The sequence below is a fragment of the Malus domestica genome, chromosome 07 (genome assembly GCF_042453785.1).
Source record: "Malus domestica chromosome 07, GDT2T_hap1".
Lineage (NCBI taxonomy): Eukaryota > Viridiplantae > Streptophyta > Magnoliopsida > Rosales > Rosaceae > Malus > Malus domestica.
The window spans coordinates 22773316-22793161 of record NC_091667.1 but is presented as its reverse complement, the minus strand read 5'-3'; the positions used below and the strand labels follow the sequence as shown (position 1 = coordinate 22793161).

The window sequence follows — 19846 nt, the reverse complement described above, 5'->3', positions numbered from 1 at the left end:
TCAGACAAATGGGGAAATGACCAATTAGAAAAAACGGTGGACAGCCAATCAAGAGGGGAAAAATCCCTTTTCCCGTCAACCACAGCCACACCCACGCCCACGACCAGAACCGGTTTTGACCCGATTCTAATTCCGGGTAATTTCCACTAAGTAATCCGACGAAATTCACCCCTTCTCCACCTGGAAATCATCCTTTGACCTCTCTTCTTCCATTTTCACCCAAGATTAGGAGGAATTTAGTGGTAACTTGTTCTAAAACCGGTTGTGGGTGCTGTGAGAAATTGCTCGGGATTCACTAATTGTGAATCAATCTCCTTCAATTACCAATACCAAAACACTTCCCTAGAACCCAGGAACAAAGCCCAGACAATGGTGGAGCGTCGGAGCAAGTTTGGAGGTCGAATCGAACACACCCAAGTATAGGGTTTCTGACGGGTTTTAACAAAATTGAAGCTCTTCCCGACCTAATTTTCCTTGGTCACAGGTATAAAAGTTACTCTACTCATTGAGATATTTATTCCTATAAATTTTGGTAATTTTTTGAAATAGTTGAATTTTCCGGCCATTCGAGGTGGTTGACTACCATCGACGGCGGCGAGTGTGGCGGCGCATGGTCAGTGGGTCTCCAATGCTATTTTAGGCTATATTAAATGTCTTGAATTCAGTTTTGATAATCGAATGACGTAGATTGAGCAATTGAACCTAATTTCATTATGATTCGTAGTTAGGTGAAAATATGAATCAACGATCCGACCGTTGGATCGTCATCAAACTTTGATATATTATAGTATATAATATTTGAGGACCATAGGAACTTACGGATCGGAAATCCAGCATACGGATCTTCCCGAATTAGATTTGTAAGTTCATAAAATGAAATGTTGACCGCCACTTGGTTTTTGACAATTGGCGGAGATCCGACCGTTGGATCGTAATGAAATTTTAGGATGTCGTTCTAGAAGCATAATGTGGATCTTTGGAAGTAATGAATCGGAAATCCGTGATGTGGATCTTCTGGATCAAATCTTAGGGGTGTGTTTTATGTAAATTATGTATTTTTATCGGTCAGAACTCTAAGATATGATTTGATAATTGGTCATAGGCGACAATGGTTCGTGATATTTCGATATGCATGCTAGTGAGTCGTAGCGCGGACCTTAGGTGAGTGAATATTTTTTCTTTTTATCGCATATATATATATATATGTATGATTGGTAATTCCACAAACATTTATAAATTGATTATTGCATATGACTACGGTGAATATTTTGAAGTACTAATATGAACTACGAATGGCTTGATCCCTATTTAAGGTACGTAGGCAGTCTAACAAGACGTTAGATGCAGCCACATAATAAATGAGACTAAATAGCGGAGACAATAGCCTTGTTTAGAGAATTGAGTAATGTGAGGGACATTGGTGGAAAATATAAGATTTAACCTTATAATTTGGTGGTTAATTATTGGTCATAAACTAATGTATGAAGAATCAGGAATTTGAAGTAAGGAAATGTAAGTAATGACAGTTAATTAAACTAGTATATAATTGGGCTTATCATTGATAATTATCTTCGAAAATGAGTAGTTCGAGAGTAGGGCATTATGGATTATGCTTTTTATGCCATATTATATATAAAAAATATATATATATATATTTAGGAATACTATATTATAGTTGAGTTTTAGATTGCATCATGACATATTCATATGTGTATTACTTGAACCTAATTATTGTGAATGCTTCGAAGTGTTAAATGATGTCGCAGACGCCCAGGTAAGCTTCGGGTAAGCACATGTTGATGATAGTGATGGTAGTGAGTATGTTGATGAGATATTGACTTAGCCGTACATGTCACGTGAGTTGACTCCGGCCAGTATATTGATGAGATATGTGATGAGATATGGATGACGAGATATTGATTGGCTAGCATGTTGATGCGATATTGATTCAGTCATACAGGTCACTAAAGGTGACTCCGACTTATGAGCTAGCATACATGTGATGATATATGATGAGATGCTAGCATATATTTATGATGAAATATGAAATGAGATGCTAGCCTATATGTGATGAGACGCTAGCATATATGTGATGATATATGATGAGATGCTAGCATATGTGATGAATATGTTATGAATTTGCGATAAGCTAGCATATGTGATGAATATGTGATGAGTGATGAAATATATGATGAAATAGTATATGTGATGAGATATGGGCAAGTCGTACAGGTCATCATAGGTGACTCCGACTTGCATACTAGTATGAGTTATTAATCACATGATTACTTGATATTGCTGATGAGATGATGTATTGTGGTATATTTATGATATTTTCTGGAAATTATACAGTTGTTATAGCGAGGGATTATAATGTTTTATATGGGTTCTTTTAAAATTTTAATTACAGGGCCACTCACATTTGTCTTGTTTTCACCCTCCAAGTCTTATTAGCTGAGCTTTCTTATCGTTGTATAATTCCCTTCTTTTTCCCTTTTCAAGTTCAATGTGCCTTGAAATTGGATCAAAGAATGTTCTTGCTGCTTTATAGTATATGATATTCAAATCAAACACAATTCATCACAGATAACCTTCTTCCTCACATATTGGCAAGAAGTCTCTCAGATCCAGTTCAATTTTGTTCTGATTTCACTCTTTTTTTTTCATTGATTCGACGTATGGATCGTGTTACATGTGCAAATTCCTAAACTTTTGTACTTTACTTTCTTCCTCACTTTTTCGGCAACCAAACAGAGCACAAACAATAAACCATAAAGGAAAAGGAAAATGCACGTATGGATTATTAATCAAGAAGTTCTTGAAGAAGTCTCAATGAAAGGGACAAACACCGAATTGAAGCACGACAAACTTCTCAACCGACTCCTTGACGTTGAAGTAGCAGACGTCGGTGCAGTTGAACTGATTCTGCAAAAATGATTAAATGCGGGTTGAACTGATTTTACAAAAATGGTCGAAGGCAGGTTTAACTAATTTTGAAAAAATGGTTAAGGCGGGTTGAACTGATTCTGCAAAAATGGTCAATGATGGGTTAAACTGATTCTGCAAATGGTCAAGGATAGGTTAAACTGATTTTGCAAAAATGGTCAAGGACGGGTTAAACTGATTCTGTAAAAATGGTTTAGGAAGGATTGAACTTATTTTGCAAAAAATGGTCAGGTTGAACTGATTCAACAAAAATGGTCGAGGACGGATTGATCGAGGATGGGTTGAACTGATTCTGCAAAAATGGTCGATGATTGATTGAATTGATTCTGCAAAAATGGTTGACACTGGTGGAATTGATTCTGTAAAAATTGGTCAATGACTGATTAAACAGATTTTGCAAAAATGGTCGATGACGGGTGGAACTGATTTTGCAAAAATGATTGAGGACTGATTGAACTGACTCTGCAAAAATGGTTGATGACGGGTGAACTGATTCGGTAGATATGGTGGAGGACTAATTGAACCGATTCTGTAAAAATGGTTGAGGATAGTTGAACTAGTTCTCGTAATAAATGATACAAATTGATTCTACATATAATTTCAAAACTGATTTAGCAGAAATAGTCGATGATGGATTGAGCTTATGACACATTAGTTTTGTTGGAGTTGTGAGGGTTGGGGTTTCTTCATAGCCCTAAAGCCTTAGGGGTATGGCTGATATTTTAAAACATTATTCCTATGTTTTTGGGTTGGGCGTTAGTTGTTTTTATGCTTTTGTCTTTTCTTGACATGTTTAAAAACTAGCGGAGTTCCTTGACATATAGTGAAATTTTTTCTCTTTATATATAAAGCTCTCATTATACTTAGGTTGTTTCCATGTAAGAAATTATTTTTCTTTACTTAATGATGTGGCATCGGACACATTCTGATCCAGAATGTCCAAATGGACTCCAAATGTAGCTGTGCTAGCCGACACCTGGAAGGTTACAAAGCTATAAAGTGTAGTGAGATGGAAAATATGAATAAATTTAAACCTAAAAGTGCCTAAATTGCAAGAGTGCACATGTGAGCGAGAATGAACCCATTTCACACATAATGTCAGAGCATAAGTAAAATACAGTAAAAGTAGAATGAGAATTATACCATTAAATGTGCTCCCCTATACCAACATTTGCCAAGAATCCTCATCGACATAAAAGCTCTACCACTAAAACCTAGAGGGGCGAAAAACAAGGGTGAGTAGGCCTGAAAATAAAGTTTGTGAAACCTTTTCGAAAACGTAATAACTCCTCATCGTAAAACAAGTACAATTACCAAACATAGCATAATACATATAGTATGAAAATATTTACCCTAAACAGTAATATCTCGAGAAAGCAATACTTCACAATATTTCATAAATAAACACATAACGTCTAGTAATCACATAATCTCGCATAAACAAACATATCATTTCAAGTACTCGTCGAAATATGCTAACACACGAGTTCATGCAGAGATATTTTAACATGAGCAGAACTAGGTCTAAAAATGATTTATGTTCTAGTACTGAAGGAGAAGGAAAGTTTGAGTTTGGAGGCATGAAAGATGAATCATTGTAATCCGACCACGACAAAATGACATTCTCTTTTATGCGACCGTTCTAACCTGATTTCTTCCTTATATACATTTTCTTCCTATCTTTTGGAGTATTTTTTTTTTTAAATGTATAGCAAGTTATTTTCAAATTTCAGGGAGGAAATTTTTTTTAAGGTGGGCAGATTGTAACAACCAGTCCCTAATTTTACAGCTTTATTAATTTTAAAGGTGTGAATTGACGAAATGCCCTTGGAGGCGAGATTGTTGACTTTTGTTGACCGTCATTTCATGACATGTATGCACTACTATCTTATAGTATTCGTGTAGTACTCGTTACTACGAACTTGTGGGCGCAAGCTGAATCAAAATCGGAGTTATGGTTAAAATTTTACGAAAATATGAACGTAGGGGTACTTTAGTAATTTTTCATTTTTGAATTTTGGTCCTTGATTATTTTAATAATTTCTGGTGAGATATTTTATTATTTTAATAATTTTTCTGGCTCGTGGGACCACACCTACTCTCTTCTCCATTTATTCCATGTGTCTTCCTTTCTCCCACACACTAGAATCTCTCTTTCTAACTCTCCTTGTGTCTCTCACTTAAACTCTCTCCTCCCTCTACAATCACCGGCACCAAGACCAGAACACCACCATCCTCCTCACTGTCCCTCTACTATCATCTCGTTCATCTCTTGCCATCTCGGACACATACCAAAAAAAAAAAGTTTGGCAGCGTTACCACCATTTCTGTCGAAATTGAGCCACCATCATTTGCCATTTTCTCCAACGAGTTCCTCGACCACAACTCAATTCAGAGTCCAAATGGATATCCCAAGTCGTGGTGTGTCAGCATCATTTCACCATACAAACGTCGTAATTCGAACTGTTCATTTTCTTTATCATCATTTAAAGATAATCTCTAGCTAGAAAAAATAATCATTTGAATTTGAGACAGTTTAGTCATTCATATGTACGTATCGAACAAAGCAAGAGTAAAGTCCAAACTTTTAGGTTTGGCTTTCCTTGTCAACATTGTAATACGTACCACACATGGTCAAATTAGTTTTAGGACATACTCTGCAAAAATGGTTGCTATTGTTGGAAATATTCACATCACGGTTGTGGCACATCACCTTAAAGGTTTGTCATGTATATGCATTTCATGTTTAACCTACTAATGCATTTTGGCTAGTGACCTTGTCTTATCAAAATTTCTTGCTATTGTCTAGCTAGCTGGGCACGTAATTTAAGATAGCCCACATGGGTTGAGTGGCACCTTTTATATAGGATTGAGATTTTCACCATTGATCTGCTTAGATTGCTTGTACATTTGACAAGTGTCTCTTTGTACCTTGTTTGCAAAAATCAAAGGTTTTGTTTTAATAGGTTTAGAGGATTTCATTTCCTTTTTTGAGAGAAAGTTTATAATTTTGAGAGGTGTTTTCCTCTCCATGTCAAATCTCCTTAGGAGCATCAAGCATTCTTTTTGGGTAATATTCTTCTTTGAATATTTATAATTCTCTGAAAATGCTTGTTTGAATCTTTTTATATGCTCAATTGTTTTGGCTAGGACATTTTACATTTTCAAAGAGTTTTTAAAACCTTAGGTTGCCTCTTGTGTTCTTCATTAGAAACACTAACCATAAAAACCATGTTCATGCATTAAACACCCAATCATTGCATAATAGGGTTGCAATGTTATTCATGGTTTTGTTTTAATTTTGTGGTCAAGTTCTTCAAGTTTCAAATCTTTAAACTAGCCTATTTTTGGATTCTTGTTAGCTTCTCCTTTCAACTGTTTAACTGAAGAAGCTGACTGGTCGTTGAATCCAGATTTGATTTGATCATTATCATCATATCATTTTGCATTTGTTGGTGTTGGTCTCGGTGCCACAAGGTTAAGAGTTCAAGAGGAGCTGGCATCTTGTGAAGACTAGAGACGACTCCATTTCGGTACCACAAGGTGATGAGCTCAGGAAAAGCTGCCACTTTATGAAGACCGATAGAATCCTCAACTCATGCAAAGTAAGGTTGCACAAAGGTAAAGCTGCTCTGTAGATTAGATATAGGATGTGTGGATTTTTGTATGAACCTTATTTGCATTAGTGGATTGGACTCAGTGGAAAGTTCCAGGTTTTTTAACCTAGAGGTAGGTTTTTCAGGCCAAAAACTTATTGCGTCTTTTGTCTCTTAAACTTGTTCACATATCTTATTCACTAGTATATGTTTCATGCATCATTTGAGTTGTTAATTAATAAGTGTTTGTGACTAAGTTTACATTGCATATTATGTGCTATGAATTGAATTGTTATTGACTAGGATAACTTGTAGTGAACTAAGTTTGATTTGTAATTTGTGCTTGGTTAAATGACGAATCTATACTTAATTGATTGATAAGCTTGACTATTCAATCCGACATAGTTTAATTTATATTTGCTTTGTCACTGCTATCTGAACTGATATGTAAATGTGTTCAAGTGAAGGATTTGGTGTTATGAAATTGATCTGGGCAGACTTTGATTAGTTGGACATACTGGTTAACCTGAATCTGTTCTTGCAAATACATTTTCTATCACTGACTAACTTGTAACTAGTTGACCAGCTCATTTGGCTAGTCTACGATGCAAAGTTAAATTTTTACTTGCAAAATATTCTGCTTGGTACCAATTTTAGTAAAGGTTTTGGTAACTTGTAATATCCTAATGGTTAACCACAAATTTGTTTGAATTATATGGATGACTAAATGATCTCCAAATCAAATGAAATTTTCTCAAGATGATGATAAAGATAATGAATAGTTCATATTATAATATTATAACGTTTTTGTATAGTGAAATGATGGCACGCCGTGATGTAAGAAGAAATTGCTCTTGAAAAAACATAAGTAAAACAACAAAAGAAATGAACCCCATTAAAATAGAAAAAGAAAAGAAAAAGTGGTATAACTATTGATTATGCATTGGGAAATAGATAGAAATAGGATATTTTCTTAATCTTGGGACAGAAATAGGATAAACTAGCCATGCATAAGCCATGCACACCATGCATAAAACTGAAATTACTAAAATACCTCCATATAAATACTAAAAAACATCAGCCCATTGCATCACTTTTCTCATTTGGAAGAGAGGGATGTCGAGGGAGCTTTGTGAGCTCTGGGTTTCTGGGTTAAGCTCAATCTCTGAGCTTTAATTTTGAAGAGATGGAAGTCCAAAGAGAGGTAAGAAGAGTGAGCTGGGTTTTGGGTTGGCCTTATACCTCTGATTTCGAACAAATGGATGCAAGAGAGATGTGAAAAGAGTGAGCTGGGTTTTGTACCATATTTTCTGTTTTGACCAGAAAGTTCCATTTTTTCCAGTGATTGAAGCTTTGGCGGACATAGTAAGGTAGGGTGTTTAGTTCCAAGTTCATTCATCAATGATTCAGGGAATAAATGGGTTGTTTGTAAGATAAATTAATATATAATTAGAAGTTAAACTAGGGTTTGTGTTTCATATTGGGGCATATGGGTTGTGGAATAAATTTCAAATTTTGACGTGCTCAAAACTGGAATGGAACAATTTATGGTTAAGTGTTCAATTGCAGAAATTTGTGAAATTTTTTCCGTAATGTGTATGTGGTGTGCATAGCTACATCTTAATATGAGAAGCGATAATGTTCTCCAGTTATGATGCACATATGTTGTGCCACGGAATTTAGCAAGTATGAGCACAACCTAGTTAGCCTCGATGAAAAACAAAATTAAGAAAAAGCTTAGATGACGTTAAGGGTCATGCGTGTCCATGAAATAACGACAACGAGTATCATGTTTTTCATGTTCACGGTTAAGTGTGATTGATATACGTAATAAGACTTTTCAAATTGCCACTGTAACCTTATATACGTAACAATTATGTTTTAATTGTATCCACTATACCAATAGGTTGCCATTAAAGTTTCTTATTAATACGAAAAGCAGCTCGTTGCTCGATCTCCAGTTCTGTGCATATCATATGCATGTAATGTGCATGTGGTGCTTATAGCACACCACATGTTTGATAAAACTCCTCATAAGCTCTGCTTCTGGTCTTATGTGACATGTGAACTAGACATAATAACTCGTGTTGGCTAATAGCAGTATGGTGTCTATCAATGCATTCAATTGCTTATAGGTAGACAGACACACATATCTAACCCACAGGTGCACATTGGATAAATAAGCTTTATGTTCGGTTTGTCTTGAATTCACTCTCGTTTATTTATACGCTACTAGACACACACACACATATATACATGCAAATCTGTGTGCACACACACAATACTTACTTGACCTTAGGCTTGCATTTACTATAACTGTAAATAATTCAAGAAATAATAAATTCTTTTTTATCATTAGCCTGCAACAGTTTATATATTATGCCCTCATGCAATCTCGTTATATGTTTTATTCTAATATCAATCGATATAACTGTTTTAGAATGGATAAATCTTGGATGTCTATGGATAGAAGATCACAAATGTATTCTGAAGGGGTTGAAAACTTTTTGAATTATGCGATGCTTCACGCTATTAATGTTAACTACATACATTGTCCGTGCCTAAAATGTGGTAACATCAAATCAAGGACGGTTAAAGAGATAAGAGATGATCTCTTTTTCAATGGTACAGATCAAAGTTATTGTACATGGTATTGGCATGGAGAAGTTGTTCCAGATAGTAAGAATGAGAAAATGAGTAATAGGGAAGAAATAGTTGAAGATAACATTATCGGGATGGTGGAAGTAGCTTATGATCATTTTGTGTCAAAACCTGAACAATTTAAGAAGTTGTTAGATGATGCAGAAAAGCTTGTATACCCTGGTTCAAACTTCACAAAGTTATCAACCTTGGTCAAATTGTACAATATAAAAGCAAAGAATGGGTGTAGTGATAAACTATTTGCAGATTTACTAGAATTTTTAGGAGTTTTGCTCCCACAGAAGAATGAAATACCCCCTCTGTGTATGAAGCTAAAAAAACATTGTTTTCTTTCGGAATTGAGTACGAAAAAATACATGCATGCCCTAATGATTGCATCATATTCAGGAAAAAGCATTTAGATGCAATTGCAGTCCTACATGTGGTTCTTCTAGATGGAAGGTTAACAAAAGTTCTAGGGAGCCTGGTAAAGGGGTACCTGCAAAGGTACTATGGTATTTTCCCCATATTCCAAGATTTCAAAGAATGTTTTATAATAGCAAGACAACAAAGAATTTGATATGGCATGCCCAAGATAGAGAAGTTGATGGTAAGTTGCGTCATCCAGCTAACTTTCCCTCATGGAAGCTTGTTGATAACATGTGGCCAGAATTTGGTGGTGACCCAAGAAATCTCCGACTAGCAATTTCAACAGATGGGATTAATCCCTATAGTGCTTTAAGCAGTAGATATAGTTGTTGGCCAGTGATTATGGTCACTTACAACCTTCCACCATGGTTATGCATGAAGCGAGAATTTATGATGTTAACATTATTGATATCCGGCCCTAAGCAACCAGGTAATGATATCGACGTTTATATGGCACCACTTATTGATGACTTAAAAACTCTATGGAAGATTGGTGTTGAAACTTATGATGCATACAATAAGGAGAACTTTATGTTAAGGGATGTGTTATTATGGACCATCAATGACTTTCCTGCTTATGGAAACTTATGTGGGTGTAGTGTGAAAGGATACTCTGGATGCCCTATATGTGGTGATAGAACATCTTCTAAATGGCTAAAGTTAGGGAGAAAGGTAATCTTTACTGGCCATAGAAGATTCCTACCACAAAATTATCATTACCGATAACAAAAAAACCATTTTATGGTACTCAAGAGTTTGGGTTAGCTCCATCTCCGTTGAGCGGGGAAGAAATATTGCATGAAGTTGAATGAATCAAAATATCATGGGGTAAGAAGAATGTAAATCTCCTTGGAAAAAGGAAGGTGAAAAGTGGAACAAAGGCAAAAGAAACTGATAAAAAGGCTGATGTTCAAACCCTTTAGAAAAAGAAGTCAATCTTCTTTGATTTACCATATTGGAAGTTACTGCATGTTCGAAATTGTTTAGATGTTATGCACATTGAGAAAAATGTTTGTGAGAGTATCTATGGTACATTACTTAACATTTCTAGAAAAACAAAGGATGGCATGGCAGCTCGAAATGATCTAATTACTTTGGGCCTACGAACGGATTTGGCACCAAAACATGGGAATAACAAAACATTTCTTCCCCCAGCACCTTATACATTATCTAAGGCTGAGAAGATTTCAGTTTGCAAAGCATTGTCCGAACTCAAGGTCCCACCAGGATATTCTTCAAATTTTAGAAACCTTGTGTCAATGGAGGAGCTGAAACTGTTTAATCTTAAATCTCATGATTGTTATATACTTATGTAGCAACTACTTTTTGTGGCACTTCGTGCAGTACTGCCAAAGCATGTAAGATATGCTAATCACTTATGCAGCAAAACAGTGGATGTTTTAAGGTTAGACGAAATACAAAGTGAGTTGGTGATTACTTTGTGCTTGCTTGAAAAGATTTTTTCACCTTCCTTTTTTGATATAATGGTCCATCTCACAGTGCACTTGGTTAGGGAAGTTCGCTTATGTGGCCCAGTTTATTTTCGTTGGATGTACCCTTTTGAAACGTACATGAAAATATAAAGGGTTATGTGAGAAATAAATATCATCCAGAAGGTTGTATGGTTGAATGTTATATTGCAAAAGAAGCTATAGAGGTTTGTAGTGAGTATTAATCAGGGGTAGACCCAATTGGAATTCCGTTGAAGATTCGTTCACATCATAAAGATGTTGGCCATCCATTATCGGCTGGAAAATTTTTGAAGGTGGATAAAAAGTATTAGCAACAAGCACCTCACTATGTTTTGGATAACACACTTGAAGTGGAACCTTATATCAAGTAAGTTCAACCACTCATACTCATTTATATAGTTTAACTCATCATTATTTTTTCATTTACTTACAACATATCCTATCATTTTGACCAACTCAATGTTACCTAATTAAAAAAACTATCAGGGAGCATAAGAAATCCTTGATTAAGGAGCACCCCAAAAAATCAAAAAATTTGAAGTGGCTTCAGGATGAACATAATCGAACTTTCATTTATTGGCATAAAAAAAGTATTAAACTCGCATTGTACTTATGTACTAACATTTTTGTTTATGAACTCAAACTAATTATGCAAACATATGCAGGTTGAGGATGAGCTTAATGTCCCTAATAATCACATATCCGAAACCTTGAGCTGGATAGCACATGGCCCTCGAGATGAAGTAACAAAATATTCTGGATATTCTGTTAATGGTTGTAATTTTCACACCAAGTCTCATGATGATTCACAAGTCACTCAAAACAGTGGAGTAAGCTTAGTGGCCAATACGATGCAAATTTCAAGCGCTAAGTATAAGAATCCTATTATCGCAGATATGACTTTTTATGGGGTGATTCAAGAGATATAGGAACTTAATTATAACGCATTCACGCGTGTAGTATTTAAGTGTGATTGGGTTGAAAATAAAAGTGGCATCAGATTAGAAGAGTTTGGGATCAAATTAATTGACCTCAACAAAATTGGACATAAGTCAAATAGTTTTGTTTTAGCTACTCAAGTGAAGCAGATATTTTACATTGCAGATCCAGAGGATTCAAGGTGGTCGGTTGTATTGCCAGGGCTTCAGTATGATTGGCTACATGATGATGAGCTAGGAGATACTATAATTGAACATGAATGTCTTACTACTAAATTGCCACCCGTTGAGTCATTTGATGTACTAACTGAGGAGTTTGATGATATCTACATGCGGGATGACTGCGAAGGCATTTGGGTTGAAAATACATAGTATATCACTCAAAGGAATATCTACTCTATTTCATATGTTATTGAATGCTATGTTGAATGCATATTTTTAAATTACATTAGGACTTTATATTTTCTCCCTACTTTTTTATTTATCTTGTTTAGCTGTTACTTATTGGTAAGGCTTAATTTTTTAGAGATTATTAGGCTGAGATGAAGTATGATGATAATGTTTGTGGAAATGGGAGTTGAATTCATGTCGTTCTTTTTTTTTCGAGTATTGACAATTGTCACTTAGGGAGTGTTTGTTTTTTGAAATGAACATTGGAATTGAATTGAATGAAGGTTGGTTTTATGATTTTGGAGAATGGCCAATTGCCTTATTTCTTTATTTTTCTTTCTTCCTCAACCAAATATTGGCATGAGCCTATCTGTTTAAGGTTCATTCAATTTTGTTCTATGGCTGAAATATCGACTATTTGCATTTCAATTTACATCAGGTTTGACATAATCTTAAATTTATATACAATACAGTCTATTGCATGCAATCCACATTGGGTATTAATAAGATACTAATTGCCACATTTTTTGTAGGCAACTTTGGTCAACTTTGAAGAAGAACAATCTTGATGGATTGTTTGGATATGTAGATCCTGGCAGAATCTCTCAAAAGGCTGGCAGAAAGGAACAAAGATCAAATGCACTGGCTCTTAGATTACAGAACTGCAAAAAAAGACAATTAATTTTTGCTCCGTATAACAAAGGGTTATTAGTACTATGTGTTTTGAATTTTTTGTTCCTAGCAAATCAGTAGTTGACCATTGTGTAACAAAGAATGCAATTATTTATGTTTTGTAGGTTTCATTGGTTGTTGGCTATTATTGACCCATATGAGGAATTAGTGTATTATATGGACTCACTTAATTGGATACAGATAGATCCTGGAATGAAGGACATTGTTGAATTGTAAGTATTTGGATATACGTTTGTCTTTATTTCATGCATTTCAAGATTTGTATATATTCATGTGTTCTTATCCTCTATGTGCAGAGCACTGAAGATGTTTAAAGCTCAAAAGGGAATAAAGGGTCGAAAAAATATCAATTGGAAAGTAGTAAAGGTAAGGAACATTGTGTTTTGACTTTAAATTAATATGACTAACTTACATTTTATTCTTTTTTATTTGTATATGCAGTGCCCTTTGCAAGGAGGAACTGTAGAATGTGGATATTATGTGATGAAATATATGAAGGAAATCATTGCTGATCCGAACTGCTCAATTATTACCAAGGTTAGTACTACTATTACAAAGAGCACTTAAGCGGGTGTATTCGCTACTATCTTATTAGTATTAGTTCTTTGTACGTAATTTATAGTTCAGGCAAATTAATTTACAGCTAACGATGGTTTTTACTCAAATTATTGGCAACCCATGAAGGAAATCGGCATAACTGAACTAAATTACTTGCATGTTCACACTATTGATGATGAGATGGATTGTTGTTAGCGTGATTTGTAGTGTTTAATTAAAGTTAATTACAATAGAAATTGGAACTTTTGAATCTTCCAAAAGATGCCCAATTGGATTTTAGCTCATCAAAACCATCATGGGTATTCGTGTATTGAGTTGATTCAAGTCATCAATGGGTTTGTTTTTGTTTTCCTCGTCTAGATTTAGATTCTAATTCTTGATTTATTTTTTGTCTTCAATAAAATTGTAATGCTAGTCTATCTTTAGTTTACGTTTGAATGTGATAAATAAGTAGGTTCAAAGTTGATTTTGTTAAGCCATGTTGTGTTTGAGCTTGGTGTTATTTACCATCAAGATGAGGCCCTTAAAGTTTAAATCTTTTGCTGGACCGCTTGACGTTTTATTAGCTCTATACCAAGTGGAAAAAAAAAACACATTAGCGAAAAATACAAGTAAAGAGCCCTTGTTCTTTTTGGGCTAGTTGATGCTAATTGACCACCTCCTTATTAGTTAAATGATTGAAATTAGTTTTTGTCGTGACATGTTCTCTTTGGTTGTGATTTGTTGCAGTTCAAAGAAAAAGCTACATACACTCAACAGGAAATTGATGCGTTAAGAATAGAGTGGGCTGAGTATGTTGATGACTTCATCCCAATAAATGAAACACTAGATTAGCTGGTTTGTGAAATTTTAAATTAAGTGAACTTATAGTTTTATTTTAGTAGGAAACTCTACACATTATATTGTCATTTGTAATACTTTGGTAGTGGATGAATTACAAATTTATGAAGCAATACTATTTAATTTGAGGTAAATATCTTACAAATTTATGAATTATGTAAGTCTTCTTATATATGTCATCATACATATATTAGGACATGTATTGAATCGTTTATGACACGCTTTGTGTTTCGTTGGTAATATTCAATGGCGCTGCAGTGCTATGGTACATGATGCTATACAGATGTCATGCTTACTATACCATGACGCTCATTCCTATATTTATGACACATATTCTGCATCTCAAATTGAAATATATGACACACTTTTTTTAATTCAATGACGCTTGTTAGGTGTCTCTAAAAGCTATACATGACACTGTGCGTATGTCATGATTAGTATATCATGACGCTTATTCCTATGTTTATGACACTTATTCCGTGTCTTAAATGGTAAAAGATGACACAAGTTCTTAATTCAATGACGCTTGTTAGGCGTCCTCAAAAGTAATACATGACATTCTTTCAACGTCATAAAAAATATATTTAATGACACCCACAAAGATGACGCTAAACCCTTGCGTAATTAAATGTTTAACATGACCCATAAAATGCGTCATGTATGTAAAAATTTGTAGTAGTGTACCTAGTCGGCAAGCCAAGGCTTAGCTCTTTGGTGAGGCTTAGGCGGATTTAAGTGAATTTATTAAATAACATATAACTAGGTCCCTATTTATACTTCAAAAAGTACATAATTGCATTGGAATACATAATTTGCAAAATAGAATTAATGACGTATAGATTATAAAGTATTAGAACATAATGAAAACATGGGAGACAGGCATATAATGTGTATTAATCTAGGTATTCAACAAGTCTCTTATAATTTATTTAAAAATATAAAATGCAAAATGAAAATTAAATATTTTCTATTTAAGTGAGAGATGCAACCTAGACGGGTGCCTATGTATATCGCCCTTTCTTAATTTTCAAATGCCTAAGGATTAATTAGGATGATAGCAAGCCGTCTAACGCCGTTAGGGAGTTTTTAGAACAGTGGCAAAAATAAGTGTTTTTGAAGCAATTTAAGCCAAATATGCCAAACCTTGTCTAGAAACCGTGCCAGAGTATCATATTCTTTGTTGAGCGTACTACTGTTGGATCATTTTGCTAATTTAATAGAAAATGCATCAAAATGCCGACACACAAATCATAGCCTATAAGCGATGCCCCAAAAATATAACTCGCATCATACTAAAGCCAAAACAAATAAGAAAAATTACAAATTTAAACAGGAATAGCATAGTTCAACAGTTACACATACGCAAAAAGCTAAACAATTAACATTGTCCTTCATATAGTGATCAGCAATAACCAAAGTACAGTAATTTCCAGGAAATAAATTAAGTTTCAAGCCATATTTCAATGGACACAAGCAGTAGCACCTGCAAAAAGTTGAGCAAACTTATAAGGTGGTGTTCAGATTCGCATGTTTGAAACATACAAGACATGATTTCGACTTGATTAAACTACAACGGATCACCAATGGATCGATAATAATAAAAAGTGATGTGTAAATAATGTTCTCTTGTTAGATTTACGTTATGAGACATATACTTATATTATCGGATCGTAAATCAAAATTGCACTATTCAAATTATATTCGACTTAATCAATAGTTTAGATCTGTTATAGTTTGTCTAACAACTAATTTGAAATGACTTCATGATGCGACCATGGAGTTTTAGAATGACAAAATACTTGACTCTGTAAAATTTTTTTTCTTCTTATATACAGATTCTAATTTGATGACTATTTATACAATTTTATTTTTGTATTTTTCTAATATTACTTCAGTACAATCAGTATATGACTACATATTTAAGTAATTTAGATCCACTAGTTAAATTCTTTTGAATTGTTAAGTACACATCCAACCATTATACTTGCTGCAAACTAAAATGTTTGCTATGACATCAAAAGCTATGTAATATGTAGTGCTAGAAGATGAAGGTCCTTTCGGGGCCATAAAGTTAAGGAAAGTCATATTTAAAACATTCATTTTTACCTCTAACACATACTTGTTAATTTTGACCTTTAAGCTTTTTCAATTCACTCGATCTAATAGCCAAAAATTAAAAAGGACGTGTGAAAAGTAAAAATGGGTGTGTGGATAGCAATACCCTAAAATTAACACTCTAAAACCATATTTTACATGCATGATCATGCTGACGGATTAGATGATTTCACAATGATTGGATGAAGATTTGACAAATTAGCTCCTTATAGATACCCTTTAGTATTAGCAATTAGTGCTGGAATATAAAACAGATGTCAAGTGGCCACTTTCGAGAGCTATCCCCCTAGCGCCGCTCCCTCTGTCCCAAAGAACCCCAATCTTACCTTAGCCGCGGGTCCTTCTTTTTTGTTGGGGTCGGTGTCAACCCCATCTTTTTCTTCCCTAATCACTTTTCCTTCTTCCCTAATCCTCATTTTCTTCCTTTCCTTTTTCTCTAGTCTTTGGTAGTTTTGTTTGAGTTTGTCTCATTTTCCTTGAATTTTGCCTCAATTTTCTTGAGTTCTGTCTCAATTGTTGATAAATCTTGTCGCTTATTAAAGTTTTATGTCTTTTTCTTTCCAAATTGTTGTTCCTAGCCGCGAGCTACTGCCCACTTGGTTCGGCTATTCGACTCCTCGAGTTATTCCTCCATAGACTTTAGTTTGGGGTGTGCCTTTAGTGTCGGTGGCTGCCAAAGTTCAATTCTCAATATTTGGTAGGGTTATGGGAACGCTTTTAGCATGAGTGGCTTCCCCACCCCCATTTCCATTCATCCTTTCGGTTCGTTGATTCTTCTTCTTGGTGGCGGCTTGGCGATGGTGGTGCGGCTATTTTGGTGAAGGAGGCTAGTTCTCATTCTCATATCTAACTTTTCGGCTTCGGCACTATTATGGGCTCACTTTTTGGACTTGTTTCTTTATTTTACTTATGGGCTGCACTTTTACTTTAATGTTATGAATTATCTTTGGATTTGCCTCACTTTGTACTAGTGTGTTTTATTTTTAATGATAGTTGCTTTGACCAAAATAAAAATAACCTTTACTACTTAGTATTATGACATTATAACTATTATGATACTGAAAAGATAATTAGGCCTTTTTTATATTATCGACTTTGGATTATTGTAATTTTCAACATGTAATTTAGGGAACAAAAATATGTGGAAACTTTTTTTTTTGTCTTTGAATTGAAGAGAGTATGCATATATATATATACCTTGAATTGGAAGCAAAGAAACTGAGTCAGAGGCATCACTTTCAACATTGGTGATGAGTTCTACTGCACGGGGCTGCTTCAGGCCATCTGATTTGTGAACATTGACATCAAGCTCAGCTGGATGGATCTTCCTCTTCAACATCCTCCTCATCAGCTTTGGCATTACAAACAATTAATTAGTTACGTTTTGGGGGGTTCCGGAATTACAAATTGTTTATTAGATCATTGAACTGGGAAAAGTAAGACCATTATTAACAGTTAAAAAGTAGTTACTATAGTGAGTACCCTTTATGTGTATCTAGGACAAAAAATGTGCTTCACAATTTCACAAGATAGGAAACAAATGACCCACCCAAGTTCAGTCCCCCTCTTGAGATAAATTCAGCGTAAAATATCACTTGTATAAAAAAAAAAGAAAAAGGGAAACATATGAACCAAATCATAAATAATCAAAAGAAATGACTCACTCGTTGCAGATTTTTTATTGGACTTGAATCCTCTTTGACGCGAGGAATGAGCTTCTTGGCAAATGCTAGGCCACTCTTTGTTCCCACATTCACCTTTTTCTGCATTTCTGGCTGGACTTTGCAGGAGTCAAGATTCAGTTGACCCACATCATGAACATGATCAGCCTGGAATAGGTCAGCTAGGGTTATTCTTTGACCTCTCTTCTTCCTTTGATCTTCATCGGTGATCCCGGAACAGTACAGATCAGGTGACGCAATACTGATTTCATAGTGGGACCCTTCAAATGGTGCAAGAGGAACACCACCAACGGTCAAGATCGCATGATCATCATCAGCTGGTTTCTCAATGGCATCAGAGTTTGACCCAACGTCCTCAAAACTGTGTCCAAATGTTTTAAACATTAAAGGATTCAGTTCTTCATCTCCAAAATTATCATCATAATGTTCATCATTGTCGTCGTCATTATCACTGTGTGAAAATCCATTGTTTTCCTGATCGTCCTCTTCGCTCTCCAAAACAAAATATTCGTTCTGGTTGAAGGATTTTAGAGGATTGAAACCCAAGGTACCTATCGTTAAAATGCCCTCCCTCCAGCCGTCAAGCCCGTCAACATCAACAAGTCCGACTTGCTTGAGAAATGCTTGTGTGCCCTTGTCATTGGTTTCCATTTCCAGTTCAGTCTTTTTCACACTTGCAGAAAATCCATCTGAGGAAAGCAAATTATTCTTCAGTTGGCACATAAAATAAATTCATAGAAAAATGATAAAAAAACACTTTGTTAATAAAATAAATAAATAGGTACGATAATATATCAACTTAATTGATAATACATATAACATAAAAAAAATCAAATTAAAGTAAGAAATTCAATTCCATATATAAAGAGAAAAGTTAAGAAATAAAACCTTTGTGATGAAGCCGCTTATGAACCCAGTTGAAGATCTACATACAGAGAAAGAAAGAAGACCAATATTGGTGATATGCACAATGAACTATATTGGTTATAATTAATAAATTCTGCATTAAGTTAAAACATGATATAATAATGTGCATGGTTCTGCAACTAGTACGTACTAATTACCTTCATATTTTTCTGAGCAAAGTTGCCAATTATCAGAGCAAAGCCCCAGCGACTGAAACACAAACTGAAGAGGAATAATTATGAGTACCAGAATAAAAGGGCAGGGGCCAAGTGGGTTGCAGAGTCTGAAAACGACACGCGTCCAGAGCGGGGCCCTAAAATGCACCTGTGTTTGTGGGTGCATTGGCTTCTTTGACGAGCCACGATGTTGGGTCTCTGTGGCATGATCGATGTGCCGAAATTCTTGATAAGATGTGTTTAATTAATTACTCTCTCTCTCTCTCTCTCTCTCTCTCTCTCTCTCTCTCTCTCTCTCTCTCTCTCTCTCTCTCTCTCTCCCGCCGCCTGTCAATGAAGTTCTAAGTTTGTGTAAGAGTAAACTTTAACAATGATCTCTAAAATTTAAAAGCTTTAATGAAAATGAATTGGGCTAACCTTAATTTAACCAAAAATCATCATAAACTATTATTTAATCATAAGGAC

The 19846-nt window shown here is 34.9% G+C and overlaps 1 protein-coding gene across 1 annotated transcript; it reads right to left on the bottom strand.

Moving 5' to 3' along the window:
* Positions 1 to 15810: 15810 nt before the first annotated feature.
* LOC103439391 (protein TILLER ANGLE CONTROL 1) lies at positions 15811 to 19586 on the bottom strand. Its single transcript, XM_008377960.4, has 5 exons — positions 19364 to 19586; positions 19188 to 19224; positions 18282 to 18988; positions 17815 to 17968; positions 15811 to 15985 (listed from the first exon to the last, which is right to left on the bottom strand). Exons 1-5 carry the CDS (start codon positions 19367 to 19369, stop codon positions 15963 to 15965), a joined length of 927 nt encoding a protein of 308 aa, XP_008376182.3. The 5' UTR covers positions 19370 to 19586; the 3' UTR covers positions 15811 to 15962.
* Positions 19587 to 19846: the final 260 nt, after the last annotated feature.